The sequence below is a fragment of the Rhyacophila brunnea genome, unplaced genomic scaffold, assembly GCF_057557595.1.
Source record: "Rhyacophila brunnea isolate RB1 unplaced genomic scaffold, BYU_Rbru_1.0 scaffold_22, whole genome shotgun sequence".
Lineage (NCBI taxonomy): Eukaryota > Metazoa > Arthropoda > Insecta > Trichoptera > Rhyacophilidae > Rhyacophila > Rhyacophila brunnea.
The window spans coordinates 1,661,981-1,675,723 of record NW_028232882.1 but is presented as its reverse complement, the minus strand read 5'-3'; the positions used below and the strand labels follow the sequence as shown (position 1 = coordinate 1,675,723).

Sequence of the window (13,743 nt, the reverse complement as noted above, 5' to 3'; positions counted from 1 at the left end):
CTGACTGACGCTCAGCATGGATTTCGATCAGCTCGATCAACAGTTACAAACCTTATAACGTATACTGAGTACATATCTTATTTGCTGAATGTAAAATTGTCAAGTGGACGAAATTTATACAGATATGTCAAAGGTTTTTGATCGGGTAGATCATGATATTCTCATTAACAAATTAAGTGCAGTAGGTGGATCTATAAATTTTATCAACTTTTTCAAATCTTACTTTTCGCATCGCTGTCAATATGTGGAGTATGCAAGGTGTAGATCCGACGTCTTTCAAACTTATTCAGGTGTTCCCCAAGGATCAAATCTTGGTCCAATTATGTTTCTTATATTCATTAATGACATTGTCAATGTTATAAATGGAATCCAGTTTTTACTCTTTGCTGATGATTTAAAATTATATGCGTCAATTCACAGTGAATTAGATTGTCACATATTACAAAATAATCTCAACTCAATTGAAATTTGGGCGAAAAAATAAACTCGAATTTAATACTGATAAATGTGTGTGTATTAGCTTTTCAAAATCAAGATCTCCAATTATTTTCAACTACAATATGTCAAATAGATTACTGAAGCGTCAATCAGAAATTAAAGACCTTGGCATATTGTTTGACTCACGTTTATCATTTCGCTCGCACATCACTTCTACGGCATTGCGTGCGAGCAAGCTTCTAGGATTCGTCATGAGACAAGCCAAGTCATTCAAGAATCCAACTGTTTTACGTACACTCTATGTGTCGTTAGTACGGAGTATTCTTGAGTATGGCTCCATCATCTGGAGTCCTTATGAAGTTTCTTATAAGCTTGTTTTAGAGCGTGTTCAGAAAAAAATTCTTCGTCATCTCTATTTTAAAGTTTATAATTATTTTCCTTTTGACACCTTCTCAAACGAGTATTTTCCGACTAACTTTCTTCAAGGCATGCTCGCCTTTCATTCTCTTGAAGCTTGTAGGTCACTTCTGCTCTTAAAGCATTTTTCCCTGCTCTCACGTGGTATCATTTTCAATCCCGATATTCTAGAAAATTTTAATTTTTACACACCCGTCAATTACATGCGTGGTCGCAGCCATGACCTATTTTAGGTGAAAGCTGTTTCCTCATGTCAGGCTCACCAGGCACCAATAGCGAGGGCTGTGCGGTTGGTCAATGCACTCCCTAGAGATGTAGATATTTTTGGCGATCCATTATATATTCTGTTTTTTAAATTCTATTTTATTGTTTAATTTGTACTTTTTGAATCATTGTTGTTTTTTTTAAATTTTATTTCTTTTGTATAAAACTATTTTTGCTTTTTTTTTCCTCCACTTTGTTTTTTCTGATTTTCCGAACTGATTACTTGTAATTTTTATTCTAAATGTCATGTTGTGAACGTCCTGAATTAATATTTTGTTATGTACTCAACGTGTCTTTTTCAAAAGAATAAATAAATATAGCAGCAGCGGAGTGATAGAGTAAGATGTAGACAGAGGCACGCGTACGTTCATATATACAGCCGTTGTCGATCGTGCGGGGAAGAAATAAATTCATATGCAGCTTCTTTATCTGCACTGGCAGCTTCTCTTGTAAATTTACGTATCCGGAAAGTTGTACGTTTTCAGCTCGCCGTATCCACAATTCACCGTGAAATCTTGTATCGGAAATATATGGCCGTATATTAAAGACCGTCCAGCCTCTTTAGGTCGTAGGTATAGTGCTGACATAAAATCCATGTTTAAATAAAACACGGCCTTTGTCGGTTTACACTTTACAGGAATCCAGCAGTAAACAAATTTAGAAAATAGCCGATATATGTACTGGATTATTTGTTAGGTTAGGTTAGATTTTTATTCTTAAATTCATGAATTTTGTCAAAATCAGTTATGAAAAATAAATAAATGTTCATATCGAAGAAATCTAATAAAATGGGAGACCGTATAGTGTACGGTCATCTCTTTTCGATAATAAATCTCACAGCAAACTGTGCCACAGTGAAATGTTTTACGTACAATTTATATGTAACCGTAAATTTAATATTATGTAAAAAATACCTCAGCTTAAATTTGTTGAATCAGCCTTTACTTGCTTGAAATTTCATGTTAAAATTATTTCAATCGAGTCTCCCAATCTTAATTCAAACTAAGAGCCTCAGCTTGAATAATTGAAAAACTCAGAAGGGCATCTTTTTGATGTTTATCATCAATTCACGATAGCAAAAACCTCTCCATGTCATCCATCACTATGCTGTGTCTTTTGGAAACAATCTTTGAAGATAATATATTTCCATCGTAGTACTAGTGGGTACAACCGATCGATTGATACAAAAGATTCGCTTTCAGCTAATTATTTCTACCATTGTTTCGATTGTATGAATGGAGTCCTTTCTTTTTGTAGCAATCAACCCTGCAGTTTCTTCTCACTATTCAGTTTTTGTATTATCGAATAAAATCTAAATTTAATTAAATATGCAAAATAGCAAATTTGTACAAAAGTTGGCGTCAATGAAATAGACATATTGCGTTGAATAGACAACTTGCTATGCTATCATTTACTGTTGAGTCGACAAAAAATTAAATGAACCATAAGTTCATTAAACTCAACTTCCAAGTTGATTAATTTTGTTGAAATATGGTTTCCACTTATCCAGCGCTCGAAATAGAAAAGTTTATTAACCGGACCGCTCGATAATTTTCCAAAAATATTAAAGTGTGCGCTTTTTTTGTTAAACACTTATATAAATACCTACGTACCTACTTTAGATAGACAAATGCAATAATAGTCTTTAGAGATCTGATGCACACTTCTACAAAAGAAATGGGTAGGCCCAGGCTTAGCGTCGCAGGAGAAAAAAACAAATGTAAAAGAAATGTGCTGTCAAAATTGATATTATTTTTTTTTTCTTGCTTTATCTGCCACATATAAGTAGTGCATGTGTGTTTTCTACCCCCGCGGAACGTTACTATTTTTAAAAAATCTTATAAATTATGTATTATTTACAATTGATTAGTATATCAATTGACAATTAGTATTATTATATAATATCCACAGACATTGAAGATGTCGGTAGGTGAATCTAGAAATACTAAACCTAAATCCAATGGAATGGTACAAAACTCTAATTATCCAGAATTTATGTTACCTATATTGAGTCGCCTAAAAACTTTGTAATAAAACAATACAAAATGTTATAATTGTTTCTAAAAACATGTCAATTTTCTTATTAAACATTATTAAAAAATGTAAATTAATGTAATGATTTTCATAATACGAGGGTGGGTCAATATTTCTTTGAAAAAAGCATTAAAACACTTTTTATTTTTGTATTTTTTTTTTATTTCTCAACATAATCTCCTTGGAGCTCAATACACTTGGTTAGACGTTTCTCAATTTTTTTTAAACCGTCAGAAAAATAAGTTTTCGGAAGGTCCTCAAAATAAGCATTTGTCCGATCGATGACTTCTTCATTTGAAAAAAAACGTTGTCCACTTAGCCATTTTTTTAAGTTTGGGAAAAGGAAAAAGTCACTGGGGGCTAAATCTGGCGAATACAGTGGGTGGTCGACCAATTCGAACTTCAATTCTTCAATTTTAGCCATTGATCGTAAACATGTGTGAACACGGGCATTGTCCTGATGAAAGAGGATTTTTTTCCTGTTTAAATGAGGCCGTTTTTCTTCAATTTTGTTTTTTAGCTGGTCCAATAAAGATGCATAATAATCCCCTGCTATTGTTTTTCCTATTTCCAAATAGTCAACGAAAATAATTTCACGTGCATCCCAAAATACAGAAGCCATAACCTTACCAGCTGATTTTACGGTTTTCGCCTTCTTTGGACATGGTTTGCCTTTGCAATCCACTGCTTTGACTGTTCTTTCGTCTCGGGAGTATAGTGGTGTATCCATGTTTCATCTACAGTCACAAAGCGACGAAAAAATTCATCCGGATTGCGTTGCATGAGCGACAACAGGGCTTTAGAGGCCACCACCTTATTGCGTTTATTGTCGACTGTGAGCAAACGCGGCACCCATCTTGCAGAAATATTTTTCATGCCCAATTTGTCATGTAAAATAGAAATGACGCTACCTTTTGAGATCCCTGTAACCTCAATTATCTCATTCAACCTTAATCTTCGGTCACTTAACACCATATCGTGGATTTTATTGATCATTTCTGGTGTAGTCACCTCTACAGGACGTCCTGAGCGTGGTTCATCCTTTGTTGATGTACGACCACGTTTAAATTCATTTAACCAGTTATAAATAGTTGCAAGTGAAGGAGCAGATATGCCGTGAACTAAATCCAACTCATTTTTTATTTCCTTTGCTGTTAACCCTTTTATATTAAAATGTTTAATAACAGCTCTAAACTCAATTTTCTCCATTTTCCATTTTGCCATTTTCCACAAGCAATTTTTTTTTTAAATGTACGAGAAACACACAACAACCCGACCGATCTGATTGAAACTTCGCAGCATACTGAATCGGTAGTGCCGCTGCATGAAAACAAACCGCTTACAGTACAATTCGCGCCACCTGTCGGCTTTTCTAAGGACTTATTGACCCACCCTCGTAATTTCCTAACCGGTGCGCCATTTTTATTTTTACCACAAGACGCGCTCCGGTGCGTTCTGGTCCATTTCAAGCACTGCAACTTTTCAATTGAATAGCCACACGAGAACACGTCATAATTAAATTTAAACACTAGTAGGTAAAGTGATCTCTAGGTGAATTTCATTGATTAAAAAAACAAATCGAATCAGTTTAATCTTCATATCCATCGAATTTTGAATTCATTTTTTCACACGTACAAAGTCGCGTACTATTACTAATTCATAATAATTATTATGAATTTATTAGAACGATAATAATGTATTTAAAAAGTTTTTATGACAATTGATGACAACAGACGCCATCTTTTTTCGTGTGTCACGTAGGCTATAGAAAATTTGTATGCTTTTGTTTTGCATTCAAATTCAAATTTTCAGACAGATACACTCTCAAACAATAGCTCTGATTTTAGCTTTCAATAATAATATAATCAGATTTCTGTTATACACATTCCGCGATGAAAATTCAAAAGGTCAATGTGAACTTAATTGCCAACCGTATTGTGAACTACATACTAAATAGGTAGGCGCAGTCCAGTGATGGCAAACCTATAGCACGCGAGATGATTTTGCATGGCACGCGAATGTTTTATTTTGAAGAGAGAAAAAACATTTTTTTTTTACAAAAAAGCTTTACAAATAAATATATTATATATAATAATTAAAAATAATAACGACATATCCATGGATATTTTTTACGGTTTTTAATATTATTTAAAAAATAATATAAGTATAACAAGTAAGCTTTGCCAACCGATACGCAAACGGAAAAGACGAAACTAGTAAAAAATAGTAGGCAAATACTGTTTAAGAATAAGCATTACGTTTAATATAAATATTTAATTAGGTCGGTCCTTGGGCTTTACGCATCACACATAATATTATCGAACTAACCTCATCAGGTGGCGGAACCTCTGATTTTGATCGATTTACAATGCTTGAGACTCCTGTAGCGAGAGAATGCCTCATCCTATCGGAACAATTCTTTTGTCAATTTGTGCGTAAAAACTCAAGCTAAGTAATACAGTATCAAATCAGTAAAAAATCGGTGTGTGTACTTATGTACGCGCGTTAGAAGTTATACTTCTTTGGCGTAACAAAACAAAAACAAAACTTGTGATAAACTAGATTCTTCGACTAGCTCTTAATTATCTTGTTAAATTACACACTCAAGAAAAATGACTGCTTATTGGAACACCGTTGGTTTATTTCTATACACTTTAACTTATATTACTAAATTATATAATTATTTATCGTTGTTTTCATTATTAAAGTAACAACTGCCACTATGACGTTTAATAGTTTGTTTACATAAGGAATTGCGAATGGCCGACAATAATAAATTAGCTGCCTAGCAACGGAACATTCTAAATTATAATATTATACTGTATAATCGTCACGATTGCAGTATCATTCTGTGGCGTAATGGTTGTGGGTTCGGCTGATAACCGAACAATCGTTAGTTCAAATCCAATCAAGTGTGTTTTTTTGTGTGAAAAACTTAATTTCTACCCACAAAAATGGCTGTACCAAATAAGAAACAAAAACTTGGTAGAACTAGCAGTAGTAATTCTGGTAGACAGTGAAAATGCAAAACCGTTCAGTTATGGGGAATATACGAAACGTGGTTTAAATGCTCCCACGATCTCTTTGAAAATTTTTAAAACAAGGATGGAAATATTCAAAGAATAAATGATATGCCTTCGGCTAGAAGCACGTTGAAAGACAGAATCTCAATAACTCAATTGTATTTTTTAACTTTTAAATAGAATTCTTGAAAACTATTTTTTCCCCATAAAAAACTGCTCGGCACGTCAGACAGTCGAAAAATAATATTTGAAAAATTTTGGCATGCGTACCTAAAAAGGTTCGCCAACCCTGGTATAGTCAATTTATATTACAATGTGTATCCTCACCACACCGTCCGCGAGCGTAAACCACGAGTTGTCTGGCTTGATCAATACTACTAACTACTTAGCAGAGTGGAGGTGAACCTTCGCTAGATAAATACTATATACATAGGAACCATTAATCGACAAAATCTTAATAGTATTTCACAATTTAAATTCAATAAATAAGTCATACGTAGGACTTCAAAATAATTTTTGACATGGTATTAATTATTAACAAATTTCCAACACTATATTTCCAATAATTAAAAATATCTTTAGGGTGATTGTAACATATCATATTTATCAGTTAAGCAACGACTGATCTCAGCTACCGTCTTCAAATTCAAGGTTTCATAGGGTCCAAACATCCAGAAACTCAGGGGACAGGCGATATACTTTGGAGACAGACAGTCATATTTTTGGCTTTGTTATGCTAAGCCAAAAGAGCTGCTGAACCTGACGATTTAACTGATTTATTCAGATGAGATACCGCGAGTTTATCCAATCCACCACATCATCGTGATACCATCAGGCCACTTGTTATTTTGTCGACAGGCACCAAGAGGCTCATGTCATGACGGAACTCCCGACGAAACCAAAAAACGACAGATCGCATCATTGATGATTGATTGTATTGATTACTAATCTAAAAACAACAAAAATAAATATTATTTACGTAAAATGAAATAACAATTTAAAAAAAACCATTTTGCCTTGAAGGCATCAAAGAGATTTTTGAGTAAATAATATTATTAATTTATATTTTGAAAAATAATGAAATGCGTTTAACTTGAAGTTTTTTCTATTTATATCGAATGTAGTTTTGGTAGCATCATAATATTTTTTTTAATAATGGTAGATTCATACTACCTACCTAATTAATTAAAACTTTAATTTTATTTACAAATGTAAATTATCTATATAATGAATTAAATTGCATGCTTCGTATTCTGCCACCAGAAGTCCCTAGTAGGCTGACCAATTTACCGATCTTATAGTAGGTAGTATTTTACAATGTTTTTCTTAGCTCGTATTCTTATTTGTCCGGTGGTTCTTTGTCCGGTAGAAATCTTGCAATCGATTTTTAACTAACTTCCCGACTAGCTAGACATTTGAAACTTTTATAATATATATGAACACTATGCCAATGCATTTTTTTTCAATACTTTCAGCCATCTTTAAGTAGAATTGAATTCATTTTTAGTTAATTGTGTTTTGTATGAAAAGTTATTTCGACACCATTATTGGTTGCTAGGGGTCTGAGATCCTAGCAACTAAATTATTAGTATATACGTGCGTTACTATGGAACTCAATATGACATGTGAAGTACAAAATTTTTTGATCATTTAAGCTAGTCAAGTTTATATGGTTCAACAAAATTTAAAAACGTTGTATATAAAAAGTTCTTTTTATCTTGTAATTATTTCTGTATAAAACTGTATACTTTCGTTTGAGGGTAATATTTGTTATAATGTAAATCTCATGTTGTGAATGTCTTCAATTTAGATTTGTTATGTCCACAATGTTCTGTTTTCTTAAATAGATAAGAATTAACTAGTTAAGAAAAAACTAAGTGTTTTTCGATTATTACTCTTACATTAACATAAAAAAATTAAATCCACCTATTTTATTACCTACCTACTATCCACCATAATAATTTTCCCATTGATTTTTATAAAATATATAAACGTAGATATGAAATTCTGTCCATAGTAGCCCTCTATTCGGCAGTTTAACAATGAATAATGAATTGATTTTGATATAAAAATTTTCATCGTAGTCAACATTTTTTTCAGTTTATAATTTATTCGTATTTGCCAACGCATGGGTTTAGAGTTTTTTAATACTCATAACGTACCTACCAATACGATGTTAGTCAACCTGTGTAAAAAAAAATCATTTTCATTTTTTCGCGTTTGAAGAAAGTACTAAGTACCTACCTAGGTATATACATTTTTTCTAAATCATAAAATATTATGTTATAATACACCCTTTCTTAATTTTATATTGTTTTGCTTCTTTTGCAGGTCGTTGAACTTCTGAACGATTTGTACACCTGTTGCGATTCCATTATTTCGCATTATGACGTCTATAAGGTACATAAGTGTTCATTAATTAATTAAACGTATGCATGTATATACATTTTTGTACATTTTACTTGTACTTGTACATTTCGATGTACATTTTGATACAATGAATCGTGGGTTCGAATTTCGCGTCTAGTAAATTTCACATGTTGTTGTTTTCAGTGTGCGTTTGGGCTCGTAGCATGTAACTAGGTACTTAATAGATTATACAATTAGTGTTTATTAACTGTTAAAATAATAAATAAAAAAGCCTTTTTATTTCTTACAAACAAAAGTAAATGACAGTTAAATGATAATATCTAATGAATATATATAACCTATGAATATAATATCTATTATATTTTCTAGTTTATATAATATTAATTATTATTATTATTTATATTTTTGTATAATACATATATAAATTAAGATTTTTATTTTTGTATATAAAACTATTATAGATCTACCATCACAAATTGGCATTTCAGCGAGGGCGCTAGTATGACATTGAGAATGTTGCCATAACTAACAAAAAAATGGTAATTTATAATTTTTTATTGGTAGTAGGTTTCTGTTAGATATTGGTGCATACAAGTTTGATACGGTCGACAGTTTCATATACCTTGGATCTCTTGTAACTCGACATAATGATATTACAGAAGAAATCAACAAGAGAATCATGTCTGCGAATAAATGCTACTTTGGTCTGTTAAGACATTTTAAGTCCCGCTTACTATCTCGTCAAACTAAAAGCACTCTTTACAAGACACTTGTAAAGCCAGTGCTCACCTACGCATCGGAAACCTGGACATTAACTCTGCGAAATGAACGAGCCCTGAACATCTTTGAAAGAAAAATTCTCCGCCGTATATATGGTCCGATCAGGGATGGCACCAATTGGAGGAGAAGATATAATGCTGAGCTCTACGGACTGTACGAAAATTGCAGCGCAGTTCAATCAATCAAGATTGGGAGACTGCGATTGCTAGGTCATGTGCACCGTATGAATGACAATGAACCGACAAAGAGAGTGATGTCCAGCAATCCAATAGGACGTAGAAGAAGAGGGAGGCCAAAGATTCGCTGGTTAGATGGAGCTGCCAGTGACTGCCGTATTCTGGGGGTACCAAATTGGAAAGCGGCCACACTGGATAGGGACAGGTGGAGGAAGCTGTTGGAGGAGGCCAGGACCCACACCGGGGTTGTCGCGCTCCTGATGATGATGATGAGTAGATTTCTGTACAAATATTTTTAAAATAAAAATTTAACACAATCAAAATAAAAACGTGTTACTTTTTTTATAACCACGAGGAAGAAATGCATAGTAGGAAAAATCAGAAATTGGAAAATATAAATTAGTATTGTGTATATTTTGGTCATGGAAAAAAATATAATAAAAAAAACGAAAATAAATTAAACTCTAGACAGTTAAATAGTATCAACATAAATGGAATTTTAAATGAAACACGATAACTATAAATTACACAAACAATGTAGAAATTATATAACTACCATAATGTTTCAATTCCAGATAGACTATCATCCGATTCTGTGTCACTCCATTTACGGTAAAAATAAAACCAGTCGAGGTCATATTATGGGATTCAAACTTGTAAATGTCAGTTTAATTAATATTCTAAATTTCTTTATAAATCCGTTTACATACACAAATAATAAGTAAGTATTCATTTATATTGCTATTCAACATAGATTTTTATTTATATCATAACTTTGAACAAAACTAAAAAAAACAAGAAATTACTTGCGTTGTAATATAAATGCAACTTGGTAACACTGAAAATAAATCTTCAACTGTCATGGCGACTGGCCGTTGTATTCCATTATCGATATAAATAACCAATTCTTTTTGTCCTTTTTCATCATCGCAGAATTGCCATACTTTTAAAATGATGTATCTGGCATTCCCACGAACTGTTTTAGAACTACTTGCCATTATGCACAATACTTATTTTTTCTGTATTTTCAATAACACAATATAATATATCCCGAATTCTGCACGCTGACGTTTCAAAATGTAAACATTTGACTCAGTCTGGTATAAATTTGTCATAACGCCCAATCAGTAAAAATTACATACTGCGAAGTTATTTTCGGCTTGCGCTTCGTCTGCGGAGACATTATTCGTTGTTGATTATATTAAAATATAGCTTACTTTAAATACTTACCAAATAATTGGTGCTAAGTAGCTATCGAATAATGTCAAATATTGAAAGGTCACATTCGTTTATTCATAATCTAAAATGTTCTTTATGTTTTCAAACGTACAAACAATAAAAATCTTGCGAGCAAGAAAAACAGCGTACCTACCTAAATAAGCAACAAACACTCATTCGATTATAAAATACTATATCAAATATAAAATTATGTATTAGGTGCATTCCTTATTTAAAAGGAAAAAGCTTTTTTTACTTGTTGATCTCTTTTTTAATAGGTCGGTATATTTTATTTATTAACACTAAATATAATGTGTTTTTGATATTTTGACGCCATGAGAGCTAAATAAACGCAAGCGCAATCCATAATTCGAGAAACATGTTGTAAAATTAAATGGCATTTGTGACAAATTTATCCTCGATAGACAATTTTAGTTTCAAATTCGACCGGCTGCCAACTTACGATGGTAGATCTATAGATAATGTTTATAAATTAAACAATGATATGTAATTAATTTGTTTGGTTTGTAAGAACCCCTCTTTGGGTGAAGGTCTCCTCCAAAGTGTTAATCTCTGGCCTCTCTAGTTTGTTTCTCCATACCTGTTTGATTTCGTAGCTAAGTATTGGTTTTGTCTGGGTTGGCTTTGCTGGATTACTAATTATTACTGGTAAACAATTTGTTAAAATTCTTTTGGTAAGCGGCCAAGATTCGAGGTGGTTGTGATCAAGAATTTTCAAGAAGTGGTGTCTCGAGAAATGCATAAGTATCCAAAAATTTCTCGAGAAATCATCAATGAAAATCTCGAGAATTCGAGAAATTGTTACTGGACAAAACTGACAAACAGGGAATTTAAACGGAAAAATAAAGCTCCCACGGTTCCGGTCGGAACATAACATAATGTTCCGACTGTTGCATGTTACAGAGAAATCTCTGTTCAATTGAAAGTTGGTCAAAAAAGAATAAATTAGAATTTAATACTGACAAATGCTTTTGTATTACTTTTTCTAGGTCAAGAACTCCGATTAAATACAATTATATTATGTGAAAAAAAATTTTAAAACGTCAATCTGAGGCGAAAGATCTTGGGATAATTTTTGATTCTTCATTATCCTTTCACTCGCATATAGCTTCCACGGCTCTACGTGCGAGTAAGCTTCTAGGATTCATCATGCGACAATCCAAACCATTCAAGAATCCTAATGTATTACGTACACTCTACGTCTCATTAGTGCGTAGCATTCTTGAATATGGGTCGATTATCTGGTGTCCTAATGAGGTTTCCTATAAGCTTATTTTAGAACGCGTCCAGAAGATATTTCTTCGATGTCTTTATTTTAAAACATTTAACTTTTTTCCTTTCGATAATTCGTCAGATGATTATTTTCCGACTGCCTTTCTACAAAGCATGCTTACTTTTCACTCTCTTGAATCTCGTCGGTCTCTTCTGCTGTTGAAACACTTTTGCCTGTTATCGCGAGGGATGGTTTCCAATCCTGGTGTCCTAATGAATTTGAATTTCCATGCGCCTGTCAATTACCTACGTGGTCGCAGTCATGATTTATTCTGGATTGGAACCGTTTCCTCGTGTCAAGCCTATCAGGCACCATTAGCGAGGGGTGCAAGACTAGTAAATGCGCTCCCTAAAGACATAGACATTTTCAATGATGTACTTTGCATTTTATTTTTTAAACTGTATTATTCTGTATAAAATTGTATATTTTCCGTTCTCAAAAATTATATTTTTCTGTATTAAATTATACTTAAGTATGTTTTGATTTTTTTTTGTTTTTTTGTTATTATTATTGTTATTATATATATATTTCTTTTTCTATATTCTTTTCTCTCTTGTGAGGGTAATGTTTGACTTATAATGTAAATCTCATGTTGTGTACGTCTTGAATTTAGATTTGTTATGTCCACAATGTTTTGTATTCTTAAATAAATTAATTAATTAATTAATAATAATTCGCCGGTTAAAAAAGTTATAAGAAAAGAATAAAAAATGCTGTTGACTTTGAGCCGGAACAGAATTTTGTTAATTCGCCGAGAGAAAAGTTTGAAAAGAAATGCTAAAAACAGCTCTTGGCTCAGTATTCAATAAATATTGCTACATTCTTAATCTTTATATCATATAATTTATTTGAACAAAAAATAAAATAACAATAAATTATATATAGGGACCGTTGAAATAGTCAGGTGCTATTAAAATGTTATATATTTATGGTTTCAAAAATAAATGTGTTTTTAATAAAGGTTTGGATCAACAGTGGAAAGTGATGTCAAATATTCAGCTATTTGGGATACTTACGTAACATTTTTATTCTAATAACAAAAAAATTATAAACCATTTCTTTTATTCATCGAATAATTATTTGATTTATATGTAACATTATTTATAGTGATCGTAAATACTTTGAAAACATAATATAACCACTAGAAAAAATCTTTTTGAAAACTAAATACAGCCCCAGCGGAATTCAAATGCGCTTACTAGGATAGATTGTTTTGGCAATCATAATGTACCTTTATTACTAACCAATGTGAGGATCTCTCCAAATTTTTGTTATGACGTTCTTGCACTTTTCTATTCAGCGAGTTAACAAGTATTAAAGAATGTAACATTATTTATTGAATATAAATAATTTGTAAACACCTGTGAGACGTTACTCTTTTTCATACTTTGCAAAATTTTCCCCCTTATATAACATGCACGTAAAATTTAATTAATCACTATTTTTTCAATACGTAATCGTTCATCTGTTATCGACTTTAAAATAATGTTTTTTTTTATTTTTAATTGGGACTAAGAGAAAGGTCCGTGCGTGCTTCAATTTTCATTTTATGGAAAATGTAAAACTATATATTATAGACTTTTCTTTCCGTTATTTATTTTTTCCAAGAAACTGTGGCCAGCTATCACAGTTATTAAATAATAAAAAATAAAGTATATTATTATATACTGCAAGTCTATTGTATTTATCATTAATATACCCGCTTTACAGCAACTCATTATAAATGGGA

At 32.1% G+C, this 13,743-nt stretch overlaps 1 protein-coding gene across 1 annotated transcript in view; it reads left to right on the top strand.

Moving 5' to 3' along the window:
* Window positions 1-13,743, top strand: part of Gyc32E (Guanylyl cyclase at 32E) — a 243,396-nt gene that overhangs the window by 217,653 nt on the left and 12,000 nt on the right. Inside the window, exon 19 of the mRNA XM_085949885.1 lies at window positions 8,508-8,576. Coding sequence (XP_085806011.1) covers window positions 8,508-8,576 — 69 coding nt within the window. The remainder of the gene's footprint in view (window positions 1-8,507; window positions 8,577-13,743) is intronic.